Genomic DNA, 21139 nt, shown 5'->3' with positions numbered 1-21139 from the left:
GCGCTGTTTGTAAGTGGACGATGTAAGCCTCCTTCTCTCCCAGCTTCTTGTCTTTCTCTATCAGCATGACGTCCATCTCTTCGCCTCGCTGCCGCTGAGCATCCAACTCTTTCCTCTAAAAAAACAAGGAAAATTAAAGACTGTGTAAAGTGAATTCAGACATTTTCTTCTAAACACATTAAATAGGTCATAAATGTATTTCTAAAAAAGGTGTAAAAAGCATTTCAACCATTTAGATTTGAATTGTGGAGCTAGGCTTCACAAACTGTGTTTCAACATTTCTGTGTCTGGATTTAATGGGCATAAACCCGTCCCTGCTGCTGTAGAGGTATAAATACATTCAGCGCACACTACTACTACAGTCTACAGTTAGCCAGTTAGCTGAGTTAGCCGCCAAGCTAGCCGCCGAGGTAGCCACCGAGCTAGCCGCCGAGTTAGCCGCCAAGCTAGCCGCCGAGTTAGCCGCCGAGCTAGCAGCTGAGTTAGCCCCCGAGCTAGCAGCTGAGTTAGCAGCAAAAATCTCTCAGTCCTAGCGTCCATGTTTCTGGTAGAAGTGGTGACTTTGATTGACAGGTGACACTTGGTAGGGGGCGGGGCTTCAGGGAACTCGACGGCCACTCCCACAGCGTTTGGGAGAAGAGAAATAGGCAGACTTTTACACAACTTTGAAGCCTAATTTCATATATTTGGCGATTTTTTTAATCATTCAAATGTGGCAGGGTGGTTAACAACACACTTTACTGTGGTATGTCAAACTCAGAACACATATTTATTCTTACTTTACAGACTTTAAAGAGAAGAAACATCCACATATATAAATAAACTGCTTCTCACTGTGTAAACATCGGTAAACTTGTGAAGATTTGAGGTAATTACTTACTCAAACAGAGAAAATGTTTAAACTTCTTCTAACTATGTAAACAAACAGGCGGAGGGTTTAAAAGGTTGTTAAAGCAGCGGTGACATCAATAACGTTCTGTGTGCTTTCATATGAAGCTGTGTTGACTTTAAAGCTGTTTAAATGCATCAGAGCAGCTGCTTCATCTATTAGCAGGTTTATTCATTACTAAAATATCCTTTCTGGAGACAGAGATGAACAATTAATTATATAAAAATCATTTAAGGTTGTTAACCTTCGTGTCGTCCTCCCGGGTCAAATTGACCCTGTATGTTTTTACTGTTGCTTCTTTTCCTTCCTTCCTTCCTTCCTTCCGTCTGTCCTTCCTCCCTCTTTTTCTCCTTCCTCTCTCTTTCCTCCCTCCCTTCCTTTCTTCCTTCCTCCTCCTTTCCTTCCCTCCCTCCCTCCTTCTCTGTTTCGTTCCTCCCCCTACCTTCCTCCCTTCCTTCTTTTCCTTCTTTTCCTTCCTTTGTGTTTTCCTCCCTCCCTCCTACCTTTCTTCCTTCCTTCCTTTTTTGCTCCGTCCTTCCTCCCTTTCCTTCCTCCCTCCTAACCTTCCTTCCTTCCCTCCTTTCCTTCCTTCTTCCTCCTTTCCTTTCCTTCCTCCTTTCCTTTCCTTCCTCCCGTCCTTCTTTTCTTTCCTTCCTTCCTTCCTCCCTCCCTCCCTCCTTTCCTTCCTTCTTCCTCCTTTCCTTCCTTCCTTCCTTCCTCCCTTCCTCCCTTCCTTCTTTCCTTCCTTCCTTCCTTGACTCGAGGACAACAGGAGGGTTAATGTTTCAGAGTTTATTTTAAATATCATTTAAAGCAAGTCTGAATTCATGCAGTTGGATTTTTTCATAACAGTGTAAAAATAAAGTCAGATTTCTATCAATTTAAATTCAATTAGCAAAATTATTTCATTCATTACCAAAGATGAGTCATATATGTGATTAATGACATATAATGTGACATAATGAGAGGACTGAATCTCTCTTCACCTTATTGTCCAGTTCTTCTTGTCTCTGTGAAAGCTGATGTTCAAGTTCCTCGACTTTCTTCTTTAGCAACACAATTTTGCCCCGATTGGCTTGTTCTCCTCCTTCTGACGCCCCCTACAGGCAGACGCAAACACAACAGGCTATAAAATCAAATGATGGCACAGATGAGCTGGCAGTGTGACGATACATCAACTTGATTTATTAGTTAAAAGGTGAGTTGTAAATAAGTTTAAATCAGTATCACAAACAATATGTTTAATAATAACAGGCTTGAATTTCACTATTTAATAATAACTCAGAAACCCTATTTTTAAAAACACACATTTATTAACCTCTATTTATTCAGCTGAAATTAACATACTGGCCATAAAAACTCAAACAACAATAATAAATAGATTTTAATCAGTGTCAATGACTTTGGATTGGAGCCTTTGTTTCCCCCTAGTGGTAGAAACTGCTCACTGCAACTTCAGTCTGAACCAGGAAAGCCCTGAGCTCATTCACACCTGTAAACTACCCAGTACAATCAGTGGTGGTTATGAGTAATGGTAATTATGCTCATCATAAAAGTAGCAGGTGAAAAAAGTTGAGAAGTTAACAAGCAAAGATGTTTTTTCTCATGAATTTGCAACTAAATATTACTAAATATTTCCCAGAGGGCCAGAAAAACAACTCCAATTAGATCTTTATATCGCTCTGTTCATGCTGGTTGTGCATGTAGGTAAATATTTGTTAATATACTGGCCATAAAAACTCAAACAACAATAATAAATAGATTTTAATCAGTTTTAATGACTTTGGATTGGAGCCTTTGTGTCCCCCTAGTGGCAGAAACTGCTCACTGCAACTTCAGTCGTCCTACCGGGTCAAATTGACCCCGTCTGTTTTGACTGTTGCTTCCTTCTGTCTGTCCTTCCTTCCTCCCTCCTTCTCTCTTTCTTTCCTTCCTCTCTCTTTCCTCCCTTCCTTCTTTCCTCCCTCCATCCCCCTTTCTTCCTTCCTTCTGTCCTTCCTCCCTCCTTCTCTCTTTCTTTCCTCCCCCCTAACTTCCTCCTTCCTTCTTTCCACTATCCTCCTTTCCTTCTTCCTTCCTTCCTCCCTCCTCCTTCCTTCCTTCCTCCCTTTCTTTCCTTCCTTTCTTCTTTCCTTCCCTCCTTCCTTCCTCCCTCCTTATCTTCCTCCCTTCCTTCCTCCCTCCCTCCCTCCTTTCCTTCCTCCCTTTCTTCTTTCCTTCCCTCCTTCCTTCCTCCCTCCTTTCCTTCCTCCCTTCCTCCCTCCCTCCCTCCCTCCTTCCTTCCTTCCTTCCTTCCTCCCTCCCTCCCTCCTTCATTCCTCCCTCCCTTCCTTCCTCCCACCCTCCCTCCTTTCCTTCCTCCTTCCTTCCTCCCTCCCTTCCTCCCTCCTCCCTCCCTTCCTACCTTGACACGAGGACAACAGGAGGGTTAAATAACACAAGTTGTAGACATAACCAGACATGTGTGTGTGTGTGTGTGTGTGTGTGTGTGTGTGTGTGTGTGTGTGTGTGTTTCATACCTTCCTGCTGTGCGTTGGGGTATCCGGGCCTCCCTGCTGTTTCTTCAGCTCCTCCAGCTGCGTGCTGAGAGACGTCACCTTCGCCTTGTTCTGCAGTCGCAGCTTCGACAGTTTGGCTTCACACGTCTCCTTCTCCACCTGAGACAAAAACGATAAAGCGCGTCACCTCCAAACTGATCCAACTGATCCAACAGCACTTTAATGTTTGTTTACAGTCAGTTATCAGCTGTGTATATCGGAAATTTGGGAGTAATAGAGCCAAAAAAGAAGACAATAGGAGTGAGAGATGTTACAGTTAGTGTGATGAAGTTCTTTTAACCTCTGTGTCGTCCTCCGGGTCAAATTGACCCCGTCTGTTTTGACTGTTACTTCTTTCCTCCCTTCCTTCCTTCCTTCCTTCTGTCCTTCCTCCCTTGCTCTTTTCCTTTCTCCCTCTCTCCCTCCTTCCTTTCCTAAATTTCCCTAAGGGGATCAATAAAGTTTACATCTATCTATCTATCTATCTATCTATCTTCTTTCCTCCATCCTTCCTTCTTTCCTTCCTTTCCTCTCTCCTTTCTCCCTCCTCCCTCCTTTCCTTCCTTCTTCCTCCTTTCCTTCCTTCTTCCTCTTTTCCTTTCTCCCTCCCTCCCTCCTACATTCCTTCCTTCCTTATTTCCCCCATCCTTCCATCATTCCTCCCTCCTTTCCTTTCCTACCTTCCTTCCTCCCTTCCTTCCTCCCTTCTTTCCTTTCCTACCTTCCTTCCTCCCTCCTTTCCTCCGTTCCTTCCTTCCCTCCCTTCCTTCCTCCCTTCTTTCCTTTCCTACCTTCCTTCCTCCCTCCTTTCCTCCCTTCCTTCCTACCTTCCTTCCTCTCTTCCTTCCTCCCTTCCTTAACTCGAGGACAACAGGAGGGTTAAATCACTTCTTGAAACTTATTTCTACAGACTTGCTCCTTCGTGAGTTTCATTGTCTTCTACTTTCATCCATTTAATCAACCTTGGTTTTTTAAAAGGTGCCGTATGAATAAAGTTATAATTATTAATATAATTATGGTTTGTAGTGAGGTAGACGTGCCTGTTTGAACTCTCCTGACATAAAGCTGCTAAGCCAAACACTTCCTCTTATCTCACATTCCTGTCTTTATTACTGCATTGTTGACTTTTGACCTGAATGTTTAATAGTTAACCAGGTCTGAGCTTTTTCCTGGATGATCTTCAAACCTGCAGCTTTACAAACTGTAACATGTTTCTGCTCTGTTGTATCTGTTGTATCATGTGTCTTCACCTCACAGACCTCAGAGAGTAGGTAGAAGTAGAAACATGGAACGATTATATGAGTATTATAAACACAAAGTGACTGAAATAAACAGAAGCTACCAACAAAAACTAACCTTACTGTTGGTTTCAGTGTAGCTGCAGCTCATGTTTGTGTTTTAATATTAATATTTTGGCAAATAAAGGTAATAAAGAGCGCTCTCTTAACGAGGAAACGAAAGCAGACATGTTTTGTGTATCTCAAATGATCTCAAGTGAAATGAGACTCTGTAACAAGAGCATAACTAATAATAATGTATAATATTCAAAAGATTCAAAAACTTTATTTGCCATTTGTATATATACACATAGAAGTGTGGAGTGTATTCAAATGGCGCTTTTCCGCTACACAGTTCCAGCACGACTCGCCTCGCCTCGGCTCGACTCGGCAGGGTTCCTTTTCCATTACAAAAAAGTACCTACTCAACGTGGGCGGGTCGTCATAGCAACGGCTCTGCGAAACTGCCGTGACTTTGTTTTAAATACGCGACACAAAACACATAAACAATGGAGGACATGGAGGCGATGGTGTACTTGCTGCTGTATGAGGCTTTCTGTCTCTCACACAAAGCAAGAAAATTAAACCGTATAGCTGTAACTATGGTAACGCTGCTGCCGGTATTTAAAAATGCCGGGTTTGATTCTTGTGTGGGACCGCTCATGACTCTTCCAGCGACAACTCTTCTGACCAATCAGCGGCCAGCAGTGTGTCGACGTCACATTTTAGTACCGGCTCGGCTCGCTTGGAACCTCACCAGAGCAGATACTAAAAAAGCACCAGGTACCAGGTACTATCCCCTAGTGGAAACGCAAAAAGAACCGAGGCGAGTCGAGTCGAGCTGGAACTGTGTAGTGGAAAAGCGCCAAAAGAGTCAAGTTAAAAAGACACACAAGAAAGACACATAAATCTATAAAACACATACTTCTCTAATAATCAAAAAGTGCATTAAACCCTTTATAAAGGGAGAGAGGTGGGAACAGTGTATATTGCACCGGCCCACGATACAATATAATATAATACAATGCAAGACAATGATTCTCTGTGCTCTGAGTTCACTTCCCATAATCCTCTCTGCAGGTCTTTATGACTCTCTGCAGAGCCTTCTTCTCTGTCTGTGTGGTGTTGTCGTACCAGACAGTGATGCTTATAGTAGCTCCTGTCATTAGTGTGTGAATGTGAATGAGAGATGTAGTGTAAAAGCGCTTTGAGTGGTTGAAAAGACTAGAAAAGTGCCATATAAGTACAATTCATTCATTTAACCCTCCTGTTGTCCTCGAGTCAAGGAAAGAAGGAAGGAAGGAAGGAAGGAAGGAAGGAAGGAAGGAAGGAAGGAAGGAAGGAAGGAAGGAAGGAAAGATGGAAGGATGGAAGAAAGATGGAAGGATGGAAGGATGGAAGGAAAGATGGAAGGGAGGAAGAAGGAAGGAAGGGAGGAAGAAGGAAGGAAAGGAGGAAGGAAGGAAGGAAAGATGGAAGGATGGAAGGAAAGGAGGAAGGAAGGAAGGAAGGAAGGAAGGAAGGAAGGAAGGAAGGAAGGAAGGAAGGAAAGATGGAAGGATGGAAGAAAGATGGAAGGATGGAAGGATGGAAGGAAAGATGGAAGGGAGGAAGAAGGAAGGAAGGGAGGAAGAAGGAAGGAAAGGAGGAAGGAAGGAAGGAAGGAAGGAAAGATGGAAGGATGGAAGGAAAGGAGGAAGGAAGGATGGAAGGGAGGAAGAAAGAAGTAAAGTAGGGAGGAAGAAGGAAGGAAGGAAAGATGGAAGGATGGAAGGAAGGAAGGAAGGAAGGAAGGAAGGAAGGAAGGAAGGAAGGCAGGAAAGATGGAAGGAAGGAAGGGATGAAGGAAGGAAGAGAAGACAGATGGAAGGAAGGAAGGAAGGAAGGAAGGAAGGAAGGAAGGAAGGAAGGAAGGAAGGAAGGAAGGAAGGAAGGAAGGAAGGAAGGAAGGGAGGAAGGGAGGAAGAAGGAAGGAAAGGAGGAAGGAAGGAAGGAAAGATGGAAGGATGGAAAGAAGGGAGGAAGGAAGGAAAGATGGAAGGGAGGCAGAAGGAAGGAAAGATGGAAGGATGGAAGGAAAGAGAGAAGGAGGGAGGAAAAACAGACAGAAGGAAGGAAGGAAGGGAGGAAAGAAGGAACAGTCAAAACAGACTTGGGTCAATTTGACCCGGGAGGACGACACGGGGGTCAATATGAATACTGTACAAAGACGTTACTTCAAAATAAATCTGACTGACGAAGATGAAGGAGATATTTCATCCTCACCTTCATTTGTTCATCTTTGGTGCGAAGTGTTGCGTCTTTCTCCCGGATCATCTCCTTCAGCTGAGCGACGAGCTGCTCGGTTTGGGCCAAACGCTCCGACATTTCTGCTACAGCGATGTCTCCTCCGAGAACGCCAACGCCGCCGCCGCCGCCGCCGCCTGCACCGTGGGGTGAACCAGGGCCCTGCGGAGGGAACAGAGGAAAAGTACCGCCTTTAGTTTTAGCCTCAGTAACAGAAGATCTAAAATGTTTCTTTCACCCAACAGACTTTAGTTTCAGGTCACTTAACAGTAAAACTAGTTATTATAGTTGAAGTTCTTACTACTTAAATGCTTAAAGACTTAACTTAATGTTGCAATAAGTGTATTAATGTTTGTTTGCAGCCATATGAGAACACACTAAAGTCAATTTACTGACTTCAAAGTGTGTTATTAAAGTTTGTGTGTTTTGGGTTGTGGGCTTTTGACTAGTTTTAATCATAGACTGTATATAAGAAATGGGCGTAACATCTGTGACGTCACCCATTGGTTTGTGGACTGCTGCTCGGAGGCCAATAGTTTCGGATCTGAGCAGCGCCATATTGAAAATTTCAGGTGCATGCTGGGAAAAATAAAAACAGGGATTCTACTTATATGGGCATCAGGAGGAGCATGAGGCGCCCTCCTGAACCTGTGAACCAATCAACCTGTCAATCACCACGTAGCCACGCCCTAATGCATACCCTGCTTTATCGTCACATATAAAATCAGGGAGGCCAAAATGTCCCAAATGAACATCATACTGCATTGAAGAAGGCTTTAAACTAGCGATTGAGACCATAAACACATTTTGAAAATGTTTTACTGAGGTTAGAAATCAAGTGAGAAGTTGGTGAATTCTCCATTGACTTGTATAGAGACGGAAGTCCTTTTGACACCAAAACGGTCGCCCCCTGGTGGCCTTTTGATAGAATGCAGTTTTAAGTTACTTCCTGGTTGGCATCATTTCAGAGGACCGGAACTCACCGCCTGGTTTTAATCAATGGAGAGAAGCACACAGGGTGTAAAGTAACTGTGTGATATTTGGGGGGGGGGGGGTAAAGCTGGAGCAGTGGTTCCCCCTCACAGGAAGTGTGATTGTCTGGTTAAAGCCTCCGTGCTCAGCAGTCTATCTGGACATCAAACAGGCTGCAAAGCTTCAGCTGAGTTTCCTCTGAGTCAGTCCGACCGCACAAGAACAACATTAATGATTCATGAAAATCGAGGCTGGATGATTAAAGCTGCCAAATAACCACGACTGAAGATCCTTCATCAATCTGGCACGGGTTTATTTTTAGCTGATTTAAAAAAAACGGATGATGGACACAACATAGAAACAGTTTGTTCTTTGTTTAAATCTCTCTACATCCTCTTCATCATCTTCATCATTTAAACCATTTTTAAGCTGTTTTTCAATCTATTCACCATCTTACTCCCTGTGTGTAACTTCCAATCAGCCAATAATCTCCAGTCTTTTCCTTTTCCAGAACAACTTTCTCTATATTTTCCATTAGATTCAGAGCTCTTCTCTACTTGGGAACGTTTATCAGATCATATTAGAAACTCCATCAGTCTAAAATCATTGAAGAAATTTTAGTTTAATAGGAGGAGAGGAAGAGGAGGAGGAGCAGGATAGGTGGAGAAGGATGAGAGGAAAGGAGAGGTGGATGAGTTGAGGAGGAGAGGAGAGGAGGAGGAAAGGAGAGGTGGAGGAGGAGGAGAGGAGGAGAGGAGGTGGAGGGGGATGACTGGAGGAGGAGAGGAGGAGGAGAGGAGAGGTGGAGGAGGAGGAGAGGAGGAGAGGAGGTGGAGGAGGAGAGGAAGAGGAGGAGGAGCAGGATAGGTGGAGAAGGATGAGAGGAAAGGAGAGGTGGATGAGTTGAGGAGGAGAGGAGAGGAGGAGGAGAGGAGAGGTGGAGGAGGAGGAGAGGAGGAGAGGAGGTGGAGGGGGATGACTGGAGGAGGAGAGGAGGAGGAGAGGAGAGGTGGAGGAGGAGGAGAGGAGGAGAGGAGGTGGAGGGGGATGACTGGATGAGTTGAGGAGGAGAGGAGAGGAGGAGGAGAGGAAGTGCAAACTGAACTAACCTCAGTGTGTTTGGTCAGATGTGAGTTTTGACGTAAAGTTTGAAACAGTGTGAAATGAAGCCGAATAAAAACATCATTCCTTTTAAATAAACTCCTACTTTATGGATCAATTAAGTAATATAGCATCATGACCACTTTAAACATCATATTCCTTTCATATATAATTGTCTCCTTTCTTGATTTAGACTTTGTGTGTATTTGTTTCATTGTGTATTTCTTTACTCTCTTAGTTTTTATGTTACATGTCTCACTATATTAGAGCCAGCTGATGGGTTTTATTGGCTCCTTCTGCACATTTCTCTTCTGTTAGTTATTGTTCCTAATCTCAATAAGTCTGCATGTATTATGTATATTTCTTGTATTATGTATTATTATGATAATAAATATAAATTAAATTAAACTGAGGATGCAGCTTCTGTCAGTTATGAACCAGAACTATGGAGCAAACTATCTTTAGATATCAGGAGAAGCAAGTTTACTAATTATTTTTAAGAGAAAGTTAAAAACTCATTTCTTCACTTTAGTTTTTAATGAGCTCTTTAATCAGTCACTACTGCACTTCCTTTCTTTCTTTCTTTCTTTCTTTCCTCCTGCTTCTTGTTCTTTCATTCTTTCTTTCTTTCTTTCCTTCTTCTTTCTTTCGTTTCTTTGTTTCGTTTCTTTCTTTCTTTCTTGTTTCTTTCTTTCCTTCCTCCTACTTCTTGTTCTTTCTTTCTTTCTTTTTTCTGTCTTTCCTACTTCTTGTTCTTTCTTTCATTCTTTCTTTCTTTGTTTCCTCCTACTTCTTGTTCTTCCTTTCTTTCTTTCTCTCTAGGTGGATAAATATTTAATATGTATCATTATATTGTGGTTACACCATTTGACATTTTCAGGAGCATTCAGTCTTACTTTTGGTAAAAAAATGGTGCAAATGTCATTTCAAATGATATAAAACCAACAAAAATACTAAATGTACATTTTAACAAACCTGATGCTGCTTTTATATCTATTTTTAACATATTTTTGAATTGCTCATCTTGCCAAACCTTATTTATCACTGATCCTTATATAAATGTTTTTAACTCTCTTTTATGTTTCTACTTGGCTGTAATCACAATAAACATCCCTGATCTTTCTTAATATAGACGTTGGTTATAAGTTATAAGTTGTGTGACATCATGAGTCACATGACGCTGACGACAATGTGACCGTCGTTCAAGTCGTGAAAAATAATAAGCTCATATAATACTTACAGCGGACCCCGGCTCTCCCTCCTCACCGGACAGCCACTTCAGCATGGTTTCAGATTAGACCTGCAACACACACACACACACACACACACACACACACACACACACACACACACACACACACACACACACACACACACACACACACACAGTTAATACATTATTCAGTATGTGCTTGGTGTCAGTTTTGGGTTCTCTGGTTTCTGAGGCTTCAGGAACAAACCAGTCCTTCATTATTCATCAGACCTTCCTTTGTCTTCACTTCCTGCCACGTTTACGATGACTAATCACAAATTCAACAATCAATAAAACCAACAGAGACCTTTTTTTTTTTTTTTTTTAAACAACCCTGCAGCTCATATCAAATTAACAAGCTTCACTGTGTCTCACTTTTCCCCACATCGATTTACTTTGAAATGATACTTCCTGTTTGAGCTTTAAATACAATCACGTGTATTTAATGAGATTCACTCAAAAAATGCTGTTTCATTGTGACACAGACACGTCAAATAATGTTTAACCCTCCTGTTGTCCTCGAGTCAAGGAAGGAAGAGAGGAAGGGAGGAAGGAAAGGAGGGAGGGAGGGAGAAAGGATGGAAGGGAGGAGGAAAGAAGGAAGAAAGGGAGGAAGGACAGATGGATGGAAGGAAGGAAGGAGGAAGGAAAGGAGGGAGGAAGGAAGGAAGGAGGGAAGGAAAGGAGGGAGGAAGGAAAAGAAGGAAGGAGGGAAGGAGGGAGAAAGGAAAAGAGGAAGGGAGGAAGGTAGGGGGGAGGAAATAAAGAGAGAAGGAGGGAGGGGAGAGGGAGGAAGGGAGGAAGGAAGGAAAGGAGGGAGGGAGGGAGGAAGGATGGAAGGGAGGAAGTAAGAAGGAAGGAAAGGAGGGAGGGAGGAAGGAAGGAAAGGAGGGAGGAAGGAAAGGAAGGAAGGATGGAGGAAAGGAGGGAGAAAAGAAAAGAGGAAGGGAGGAAGGAAGGAAGGAAGGAAGGACGCAAGGAAGGAAGGAAGGAAGGAAGGAAAGAGAGAGGAATGAAAGAAAGAGAGAGGGAGGGAGAGAGGACAGACTGAAGGAAGGAAGGAAGGAAGGAAGGAAGGAGGAAGGACAGACGGAAGGAAGGAAGGGAGGAAAGAAGGAACAGTCAAAACAGACGGGGTCAATTTGACCCGGGAGGACGACACGAAGGTTAAAATAAGTGACGCAAGCTGAAATAAAATATTAAAGTCAACCAAAAACAAAAAAACTGAACTTAAAATTTAAATAATGTGTTTATCCTGCAAAGAGTCAGACTGCTGAAAGAAAAGAATAAATGAAACATGACGACGCTCTCGCTGTGCTGCTCCTTTAAAATATTTACGAGCATGCAGGAAAAGGTCGTCTGCAGCTCTCGTGCAAGTTATTGGTTTATTGGTTTATTTGCACATTTATAAAATAAATAAATATAGTAAAAAAATAAACAATAAAACAAGGTGTAAACCCACTGTGGGCTTATCTTAAAACCTTCATCTATAAGAGATAAAAATGCAACAACAATGCAAAGTTACATATCAAAATAAATATAAATATAATTAATTTAATTAATTAATGAAGCAAAAACAGCCGAAATTATAAGTTAAACTTGCAAATATTATAAAATCCTTCATTATCATTATTAGTCTAGCTTTTTTATGTTTTATCCTTTTAAAGTTTTATTATTATTATGCCTTTTATTTAGCATTATCATCAATATTATGTTGTTTTATTCAATTTTTTATAAATTTTTTTACTTATTTTTGGTGTGCATTCAAATTTAAAGAAGGAAGGAGGGAGGAAAGGAGGAAGGAAGGAAGGAAGGAAGGAAGGAAAGGAGGGAGGGAAGGAGGAAGGAAGGAAGGAAGGAAGGAAGGAAGGAAGGAAGGAAGGAAGGAAAGGAGGGAGGGAGGGAGGAAAGGAGGAAGGAAGGAAGGAAGGAAGGAAGGAAGGAAGGAAAGGAGGGAGGGAGGGAGGAAAGGAGGAAGGAAGGAAGGAAGGAAGGAAGGAAGGAAGGAAGGAAGGAAGGAAGGAAGGAAGGAAGGAAGGAAGGAAGGAAGGAAGGAAGGACAGAAGGAAGGAAGAAAGGGGGATGGAGGAAGGAAAGAAGGAAGGGAGGAAGGACGGAGGAAAGAAGGAAGGAGGGAAGGAGGGAGAATGGAAAAGAGGAAGGGAGGAAGGAAGGAAAGAAGGACAGGGGAAAGAAGGAAGGGAAGAAGGACAGAGGAAAGAAGGAAGGGAGGAAAGAAGGGAGGAAGGAAGGAAAGAAAGACAGAGGAAAGAAGGAAGGGAGGAAGGAAGGGAGGGAGGTATTTCCATGTTTATTATCCTGTACATTTAAAATCAGTTGTAAAGCATTTTGAATTATATTTAAGTTGTATGAAAGCTGCTTTATAATCTGCTTTAAACCTGTTTTAAAGCAGAGAGGTTCGTCTCCTGATCGCTATAGTAACAAACTTCTTGCAGAAGATTAAAACCGGCCCACTACTTGAGGCCTTTTTTTTTTTTTTTTTTTTTACACCGCTGAACACACACTGCCAGGGAGCTGGATCAGCCAAATTCATTCAGCTCCGAGCCCACGTGACACACGAGAAAAAAAAAAAAAAAAATCAGGTCAGACTGGTTCTCTCACGCATACCACAGCAGGCTCCGGTCCTCCGTCCCCACTGTCTGCTGTCTTCTCTCAACTGGAACATTCACCACTTTATAAGCTATTTAATTACACTTATAACACACTGTTTATTTGGTTTTATTAAGAAAAAAGTAAAAAGAAGATGTTAACTTCAACATGTGATGTATAAGCAGTCTCTATAATTTTATTCTTAAAGCTGGCAGAAATACTGAGATACAGTAAATTTAAAATAAACATCAATACTGATATTAGGGATTAAAAAAATGCTGATATGTATACAGATTAGTACATAAAATACACATATTTTGCAATGTGGTTATCAAACAGTTGCAGTTACAGATATATAATGGAGGCTGTGATATTTTACAGTTTAATTATATTTAAAATGCTGCTTATTTAACTTAAAAAATGTTTAAAATTGGTGCATATCGGACAACATAGCAGTACCGATATATCTGTGAAAGCCCACATCGGACCAGCCAATAATATCAGTTTAACTTCAGTGGGAATTTATCAATTATAAATTCCTTATCTTATATTTCTCATTTACAATTGCAAACCCCAAGAAATGTGTATAAGGTGGTTTTACAGCTCTCAAATGTTAACCCTAAACAGTATGTAAGGGGTAAATATCAAACCTTTTTTTTATTTAGAATTACTGAGATAGAAAGATTAAAATAAGAGAGAGAGAGAGAGAGAGAGAGAGAGGTGGAAACACAAAGCAGACCTCCACCTCACTGAACACTGCTGACTAAGCTGGAAAACCCCTCTAATTAAAGCTCAACACTGATAATTAAAGGCCAGGTGTTACGTCTAGTTTCGTACCCCCTCTCTAATGATGCCCTCTCTCCCACCTCCTGTTTAAACTGTGTTTCTCATTGCACCACATCCGCAGCTGGAGTTAGCTTAAGGTTAAGGTTATATTTGGTTAATATTCAGGTGAATTTAAGCACCTCAGAAGATGACTGGTTTAAGTTATTGATTCATCTTATGGAAGAAGAAAAAAAAGACATTCACAAGCACTATTTTATCATCCAGGAGGACATTTGATAGAATATGAAGAATATAACATGTTTAATGCTGATTTTTAAATTTATTTCAATAAACAAAAAAATTATGCATTTCTTGTGAACCACAGTTTATTTTTCATATACTGTGGTTCACATTAGGAAAGGTCCCACTAAAAGAAATTTGTTTTTACAGCTCTAAAATTTAAAAATTGGTCAAATATATTAAACCATTTTATATTTAGACATACTGAGATAAGAAAGATTTAAAAAGAGAGACAGAGAGCTGGAGTTAAGTTATGGTTAAGATTAGCTGGTTTGTGTTCAGGTTAATTCAATCACCTCAGCAGATGACTGATATGGGGTTATTGATTAGAGGAGGGGACACTTTTGACAAGGAGGACCAACTTCACCATAACCCCACACGTCTCTGAAAGTTGACATTAGCTGCATTAACTAGCCATGACTCACTATCCTGTATTACTAATGCATCAAGGCTTCACATTACTACCCAGGAGAAGGCCTCTAGGGTTGGAGGGGGGGTGTAGGGTTGATGTAGGGGGAGCTGGCAAGAAGAAACATCTATTTAAACTCTTCATATCCCAGTTATAGCTGCAGCGTTAATCCGGTGTAACAGTTTAAATGGTGACCGTGTTAAATGGTGTCCTCCTAAAAGTAATTGTAGTTTAATCCTTTTATTTTAAATACATATTCATCTATGTTTAACATCTTAGTAACACTAACCATTAATTTAAGTTAAAGACTCATTCACCCTCTCATAACTGCCATGTAATGTGAGGCGGTCACCAGATAACACGGTCACCAGATAAACCGTAACACATGCTAACATGCTAACTCCGCTAGCATCGGCTGATATTATAATGTTAGCGCTGATAAAGCATTAAATTAAAGCAGCCGGTGACAAAAAATTATCACTTAGAGATCTTACCGGATTCACAACTTCATGAAGAATCCCTCTGAACTTTGCTATGTCGATATAAATCCTGTTAAATTACATTTTATTCCACTTGCAGACAGACGCGACGCAGAGGCTTTTGGTCACGTTTGTCAACAGACAACTGGGAGGAACTTGCGCATGCGCAGTGCGGTCACTCATTGACAGCTCCGGTCTATACATTTATATATTCATCTTTATCAAGGGTTAATAATGTGCTTGGAAGTCGTGGTTATGGTTATACAAAGGAAGTGAAATGCTCTTTTAGCTCATTGTATTATTTCCCCCTAGCAAAGGCCTGTTGTCCCATCAGATGTGTGAAAGAGAGGAAACCAAGACAATCACCTGTTCATCACTTCCGCTTTTAAATGGACAGCCTCCTTTAGACCACTCCAATCGATTTAAGTGACTTGCTTATTACAACATTTTCTGATTGTTTTAGGCACTAACTTTGAAACTAAAAGCAATTTTTTTGTGCATAACTCTACACACTAATCATAAAACCTCAAACTAAACCAACCAAACATTTGACTATACATCTCATGCTATAGCAAACTATTCTTGCAAAACTCAATAATAAAAAATAAAGATCAGTAATTTAAAAAATGCTGTCCGTGTCGGGCGAAAGTAGTTTAAACTAAAACATAGTTTAACCTTTGTGTCGTCCTCCCGGGTCAAATTGACCCCGTCTGTTTTGACTGTTCCTTCTTTCTTTCCTTTCTTCTTTCCGTCTGACCTTCCTTCCTCTTTCTCCTTCTCTCTTTCTTTCCTTCCTCTCTCTTTCCTCCCTTCCTTCCCTCCTTCCATCCTTTCCTTCCTTCCTTCCTTCCTTCCTTATCTTCCTCCCTCCGTCCCTCCTTCTCTTTCTTTCCTCCCCCCTACCTTCCTCCCTTCCTTCTTTCCTCTGTCCTTTTTTCCTTCCTTCCACCCTTCTTCCTTCTTTCCTCCCTCCCTCCTACTCTCCTTCCTTCCTTCCTTCCTTCCTTCCTTCTTTCCTCCGTCCTTCCTTCCTTACTTTCCTTCCTCCCTTCCTTCTTTCCTTTCCTTTCCTCCCTTCCTTCCTTCCTTCCTTCCCTCTTTCCTTTACTCCTTCCTTCCTTCTTCCTCCCTTCCTTCTTTCCCTCTTTCCTTCGTTCCTTTCCTTCCTTCTTCCTCCCTTCATTCCTTCCTCCCTTCCTTTCCTTCCTTCTTCCTCCCTTCCTTCCTCCTTTCCTTCCTTCTTCCCTTCCTTCCTTCTTCCTCCCTTCCTTCCTTCTTCCTCCCTTCCTTCCTTCTTCCTCCCTTCCTTCCTTGACTCGAGGACAACAGGAGGGTTAAAATCCTGTCAGGATGTTTTTTTATTGATCTTTATTGAACTCTTGCATTGATGACGACATCCGGTCTCAGAATATGAGAAAACTGGTCCTTTTATTGTTTCTGTTTGCCAATGATTTTATTTATATTATTCTAAATATGAAAAGAAAATCAAACCATTTTAAAATTTTAATTTCTGATCATCGAAATCCCGAAAAGAAAATCCAATGACCAAAAGATACAAGGACCCATAACTCTCCTCTACAGATTGGTACCAGAATAATGAAGTATAATGTAAAGTTAATGGGCTAAAACATGCAGACACACTCATTTGGACTTTTGTTTATTCTCAATTTAAAAGAGGCTATTTACAACATTTATAATATAATATAGAAACGTTGGAAAAAGAGAAAAAACATAGAAGGAAAAGCTACAAAATTACAACAGACAAAAACAGCTAATATATGCTGTGACCAATTAATTTCTCTCACTTTCCATATATACATATATATATACAACCTCCTTGTATCATCCTCTCCTGCACCTGTGTACTTCATTACTGCAGGTATAAAGCACATTAACTACAGGCACACAGTGATAAAGGATGGTTAAGAGAATTACAGACAATGGTAAAGCTATGATTTGAATTTATTTATCATGTATTAATCTCTGTATTGACATTAAAAGGACCTGCAAAACTGCCAATATGGCTCAAATTCGGAAAATTACTGGATAAGTTTGATAAAAGTTTGTTTCATAATGCATGTCTTAACGTACCCTTCCTTCCTTCCTTCATCCCTCTTGTCCTTCCTTCTTCCTCCATTCCTTTCTTCCTCCCTCTATTCCTTCATTCTTCCTTCCTCCCTCCCTTCCTTCCTTCTTCCTCCCTTCCTTCCTTGACTCGAGGACAACAGGAGGGTTAATCAAATAGTAATTTAGAAATCTACACACAACCTTCTTGTGGCAAATGGCAACACAAACCGATAATATAGAAAAACATAGATGTCTATACAGCAGCTGCCATATTTAAATAAACAGTGTCCTCACACTTGGTCGAAGATCAACCTCTCTGAGAAAGAAAGCCCAGTAAGATGCAAGAGGAAGCAGTCCAGGTTTGCATTTCCCACAGCTAAGATCAAAAACACGATGCTTTAATCATCTTGATGACGCTGATGAAAGCCACAAGCCCGAAACCACATTGGTCTAACAATAAAGTTGACCTTTTAAGACTTGTTTCCTCTTCTTCGTGCACCATGGAGGTCGGTGAAGTTGTGCCAGAAAAACTCATCATCAAGGACTGATCACCTTCGTTGCTTAGTGTCCATGTGACTATCATATCATGAAGTCTTCTTTTCTTGCTGTACAATGAACCAACCACAGGGCTCGATGTCCAGTTTGAGCTGATCCATCACCCAGGGGTCCTTTTCAGCCCCGGCGAGAAATTCCTCCAAAGAAATCTGACCTGGAAGATTCACACGAAGAACACAATGAAAAGTTAATCACACTAAACTGCAGAATCTACATCTGAATGACAATCGTAGATACTGTTATTAATATGAGCATGTAGAACTCAACTCAACTCCGAACTTACTGTCTTTATTTATGTCCACCAGTTCAAATATTCTTTCGCAGATATCGTCGACATTCTCAGTGGCACCTGGATTTTTGTGTTTCTTTAACTTGCTGATGATCTGGACAAAAAAGGCAGAACTGAGGTTAGTTTAAATGTCTGGGACAACGTTTCTGGTATCTTTGCAAAACACTGTATACACATGTTGATCCTTACTTCTCTCTGTAAATACAGTTATATATATTTGCTTTGTGTATTTATATATTAACATGTAAAGATAATTGATTTTGTTTTCCCTTTGAAAATCTCCTAAGGTGTACCAAATTTCTTCAAGATATAGACAGGAAACCATGTCATTCAGCTTTTTTTTAAAGCAGGAAGGGGAGACAGATTTCCACTCTCTCAAGATAACCAAACATGAAGGCTTTTCGTAATTTAGAGTAAAGTTTAATTGTTTAAATTTTAATAAACAAATAATAAGGATACTTTTTTTCCAAACTTAAACTTTGAACGCTGTCTTTGTCAGTCACTGCAACCAGGTGGGAAAATGTGAGTGTAGTTATTCACATCTGTGGACTATCACTCTTGCCTTGATGACAATATCCGAATACGAGAATATGATGTCCTTTTTTCTTTCTCCTTTTATTTTTTATTATTCTAAATATGAAAAAAAAAATCTAACCATTTTTAAATTTCAGCTCATCCCTTCATGACCACAAAAAAGAAAAGCAGGTCATATTTAATTTTAATCTTTTGTCTTTTAAAACAAAAGTCAAATAACCACTCATTTTTTGTTTTTCAATAGTTGTTCCTGAAAAGAAAAACCCAATGACCAAAATATGCACAGACCCATAACTCTACTCTACAGAATGCTTTCGAGCTAAAATTGGTACCAGAATAATGACGTATAATGTAAAGTTAATGGGCTAAAACATGCAGACACACTCATTTGGACTTTTGTTAGTTGTGTAGTTATTCCCGCCACCAGATGGCACTGTTTCCCCTGGGATAAACCCCCTGTGAGAGCAAAGGATTTGGGGATTTTACAGTAAGACTGTAAAAGTCTGCTGTAAAACTTCTGGTATATATTTCAGTGGCATCACATTAGAGGACTTGTTGTGAGTATGAAAATAATAGAGTGAAGTCTTTGTGCTGTTTGAATTTTGGTGTAGATTAGAAAGATATTCCAAGAGAAGGTTTGTTTTCTGTCACTGAGACAATGTGGAGTGTTTATTAAGACACATTTTAACCTTTGTGTCGTCCTCCCGGGTCAAATTGACCCCCGTCTGTTTTGACTGTTCCTTCTTCCCTCCCTTCCTTCCTTCCATCTGTCCTTCCTCCCTCCCTCCTTCTATCTTTCTTTCCTTCCTCTCTCTTTCCTCCCTTCATTCTTTCCTTCTTCCATCCCCTTTCTTACTTCCTTCCTCCCTCCCTCCTTCTTTCCTTCCTTCCATCTTTCCTTCCTTTCCTTCCTCCCTCCCTCCCTCCCTCCTTCTCTCTTTCTTTCCTCCCCCTACCTTCCTTCCTCCCTCCCTTCCTCCATTCTTCCTTCTTTCCTCCTTCCCTCCTACCTTCCTTCTTTCCTTTCCTCCCTTCCTTCCTTCCTTCCTTTCCTTCCTTCTTCCTCCCTTCATTCCTCCCTCCCTCCTTTCCTTCCTTCTTCCTCCCTTCCTTCCTTCTTCCTCCCTTCATTCCATCCTCCTTTCCTTCCTTCCTCCTTTCCTTCCTTCTTCCTCCCTTCCTTCCTTGACTCGAGGACAACAGGAGGGTTAATAACATTATGAAACAGTAACACTAACCCAATATCATGGAGCTAGAAGCTGTTCAGATACCTTCAGCTGAATTGTGGAAAACTGCATATTGTGTAGGTTATTCTGAGAGTAATATGCTGTCAGATATTCAGGTTTTGGGATTTTAACAACAGCGTCCAATCCAACATGATATAAATAGATAAAATAACCAAATACTTACTTTGACAATTTGTCTCACTTCCTGTCTATCCAGACGGCCGTTTCCATCTTTGTCATAAACTTTAAAAGACCATTTCAGTTTGTCCTCGAGTTTTCCACGAAGAACGAGATGCACTGCTGCCACATACTCCAGGAAGTCTATGTGACCATCCTACGAAAAAAGTCAGGAGGATGGAGAGATTTTATATCATATTGTCTCCAAACAACAGCGGACATGACAGAAACATGTCAAGTATCCTTATGTAGCATTTATAAGCAGTTTAATATCATTGCTGTTTATATGATATAATATATATTCTTCCTTATCCTGACTTGTCTTCAGTCAGCCTTTGATGCTTTCCAATTACCACCTTAACTCTCCTGTTGTCCTCGAGTCAAGGAAAGAAGGAAAGTAGGAAGGATGGAAGGAAGGAAGGAAGGAAGGAAGGAAGGAAGGAAGGAAGGAAGGAAGGAAAGATGGAAGGATGGAAGGAAAGATGGAAGGATGGAAGGAAGGAAGTATCCTTCCTGTCCTTCCTCCCTCCCTCCTTCTCTCATTCTTTCCTTTCTCTCTCTTCCTCCCTTCCTTCTTTCCTTCCTCCATCCCCCTTTCTTCCTTCCTTCTGTCCTTCCTTCCTCCCTTCCTCCTTTCTTTCCTTCCCTCCGTCCTTCCTTTCCTTCCTTCCTCCTTTCTCCCTCCCCTAATTTCTCTATCTTTCCTCCCCCCTACCTTCCTCCCTTCCTTCTTTCCTCTGTCCTTCGTTCCTTCCTTCCTCCCTTCCTCTTTTCCTTTCTCCTCCGATCCCTCCTTCCTTCTTTCCTCCCTCCCTCCTCCCTTCCTTCCTTCTTTCCTCCGTCCTTCCTTCCTCCTTTCCTTCATTCCTTTCCTTTCCTCCCTTCCTTCCTTCCTCCTTTCCTTCCTTCTTCCTCCCTTCTTCCCTTCCTTCCTTTACTCAAGGACAACAGGAGGGTTAAATAAAGTTAAAATAAAATACTACATGGTTTATAACACTATAATACAGTTTTAAGTGCAGGAGGAATCAACATAGAGAGTTTTACCAGTTAAATATAACATTTATCATAAAGTCACTTTCACGAGACACCGTTACGTACCTTATTTGTATCAAAAGATCGAAACACATTTTCCATATATGCAGCTTCTTCTTCTGCGGACTTGCAGGTGACTCCAAAGATTTTCTTAAATTCATGTAGGTGCAGATTACCGCTCGGACATTCACTCGCAAACTTACGGTAGAGCTCCTGGATGTTTTGAAGAGTCACTTCCTTATCCATCTCACTCTGTGATTGACCCATGATGTTTAAACACAAAGAGGCAAAAAAAAATTAAAAAAGATAAAATAATAAAGAAAAATCTACACAGAAGTTGTCAAGCACATTCATCACTGTGCGCTCGCCATGAATCCATAGC

The 21139-nt window shown here is 41.0% G+C and overlaps 1 protein-coding gene across 1 annotated transcript; it reads right to left on the bottom strand.

Annotated features, from left to right (window-relative positions):
* Nucleotides 1-17528: 17528 nt before the first annotated feature.
* Nucleotides 17529-21024, bottom strand: LOC133977095 (guanylyl cyclase-activating protein 2-like). The gene is made up of 4 exons (XM_062415234.1): nt 20824-21024; nt 19733-19882; nt 17783-17882; nt 17529-17653 (listed from the first exon to the last, which is right to left on the bottom strand). Exons 1-4 carry the CDS (start codon nt 21022-21024, stop codon nt 17529-17531), a joined length of 576 nt encoding a protein of 191 aa, XP_062271218.1.
* Nucleotides 21025-21139: the final 115 nt, after the last annotated feature.

This window comes from Scomber scombrus, unplaced genomic scaffold (assembly GCF_963691925.1).
Source record: "Scomber scombrus unplaced genomic scaffold, fScoSco1.1 SCAFFOLD_380, whole genome shotgun sequence".
In the NCBI taxonomy this organism is placed as follows: Eukaryota; Metazoa; Chordata; class Actinopteri; order Scombriformes; family Scombridae; genus Scomber; species Scomber scombrus.
Note: the sequence above shows the minus strand (reverse complement) of the source record. Positions and strands in the feature narration are given on the sequence as shown.

What these genes read in the sequence shown, in the direction of transcription:
- LOC133977095 (XM_062415234.1), bottom strand. Translation starts at nt 21,024, where the DNA reads ATGGGTCAATCACAGAGTGAGATGGATAAGGAAGTGACTCTTCAAAAC. An exon ending in GATCTTTTGATACAAATAAG is followed by an intron (nt 19,883 to 20,823) that starts GTACGTAACGGT and finishes CTTTTTTCGTAG; the next exon opens with GATGGTCACATAGACTTCCT. An exon ending in AAGTGAGACAAATTGTCAAA is followed by an intron (nt 17,883 to 19,732) that starts GTAAGTATTTGG and finishes TTTTTTGTCCAG; the next exon opens with ATCATCAGCAAGTTAAAGAA.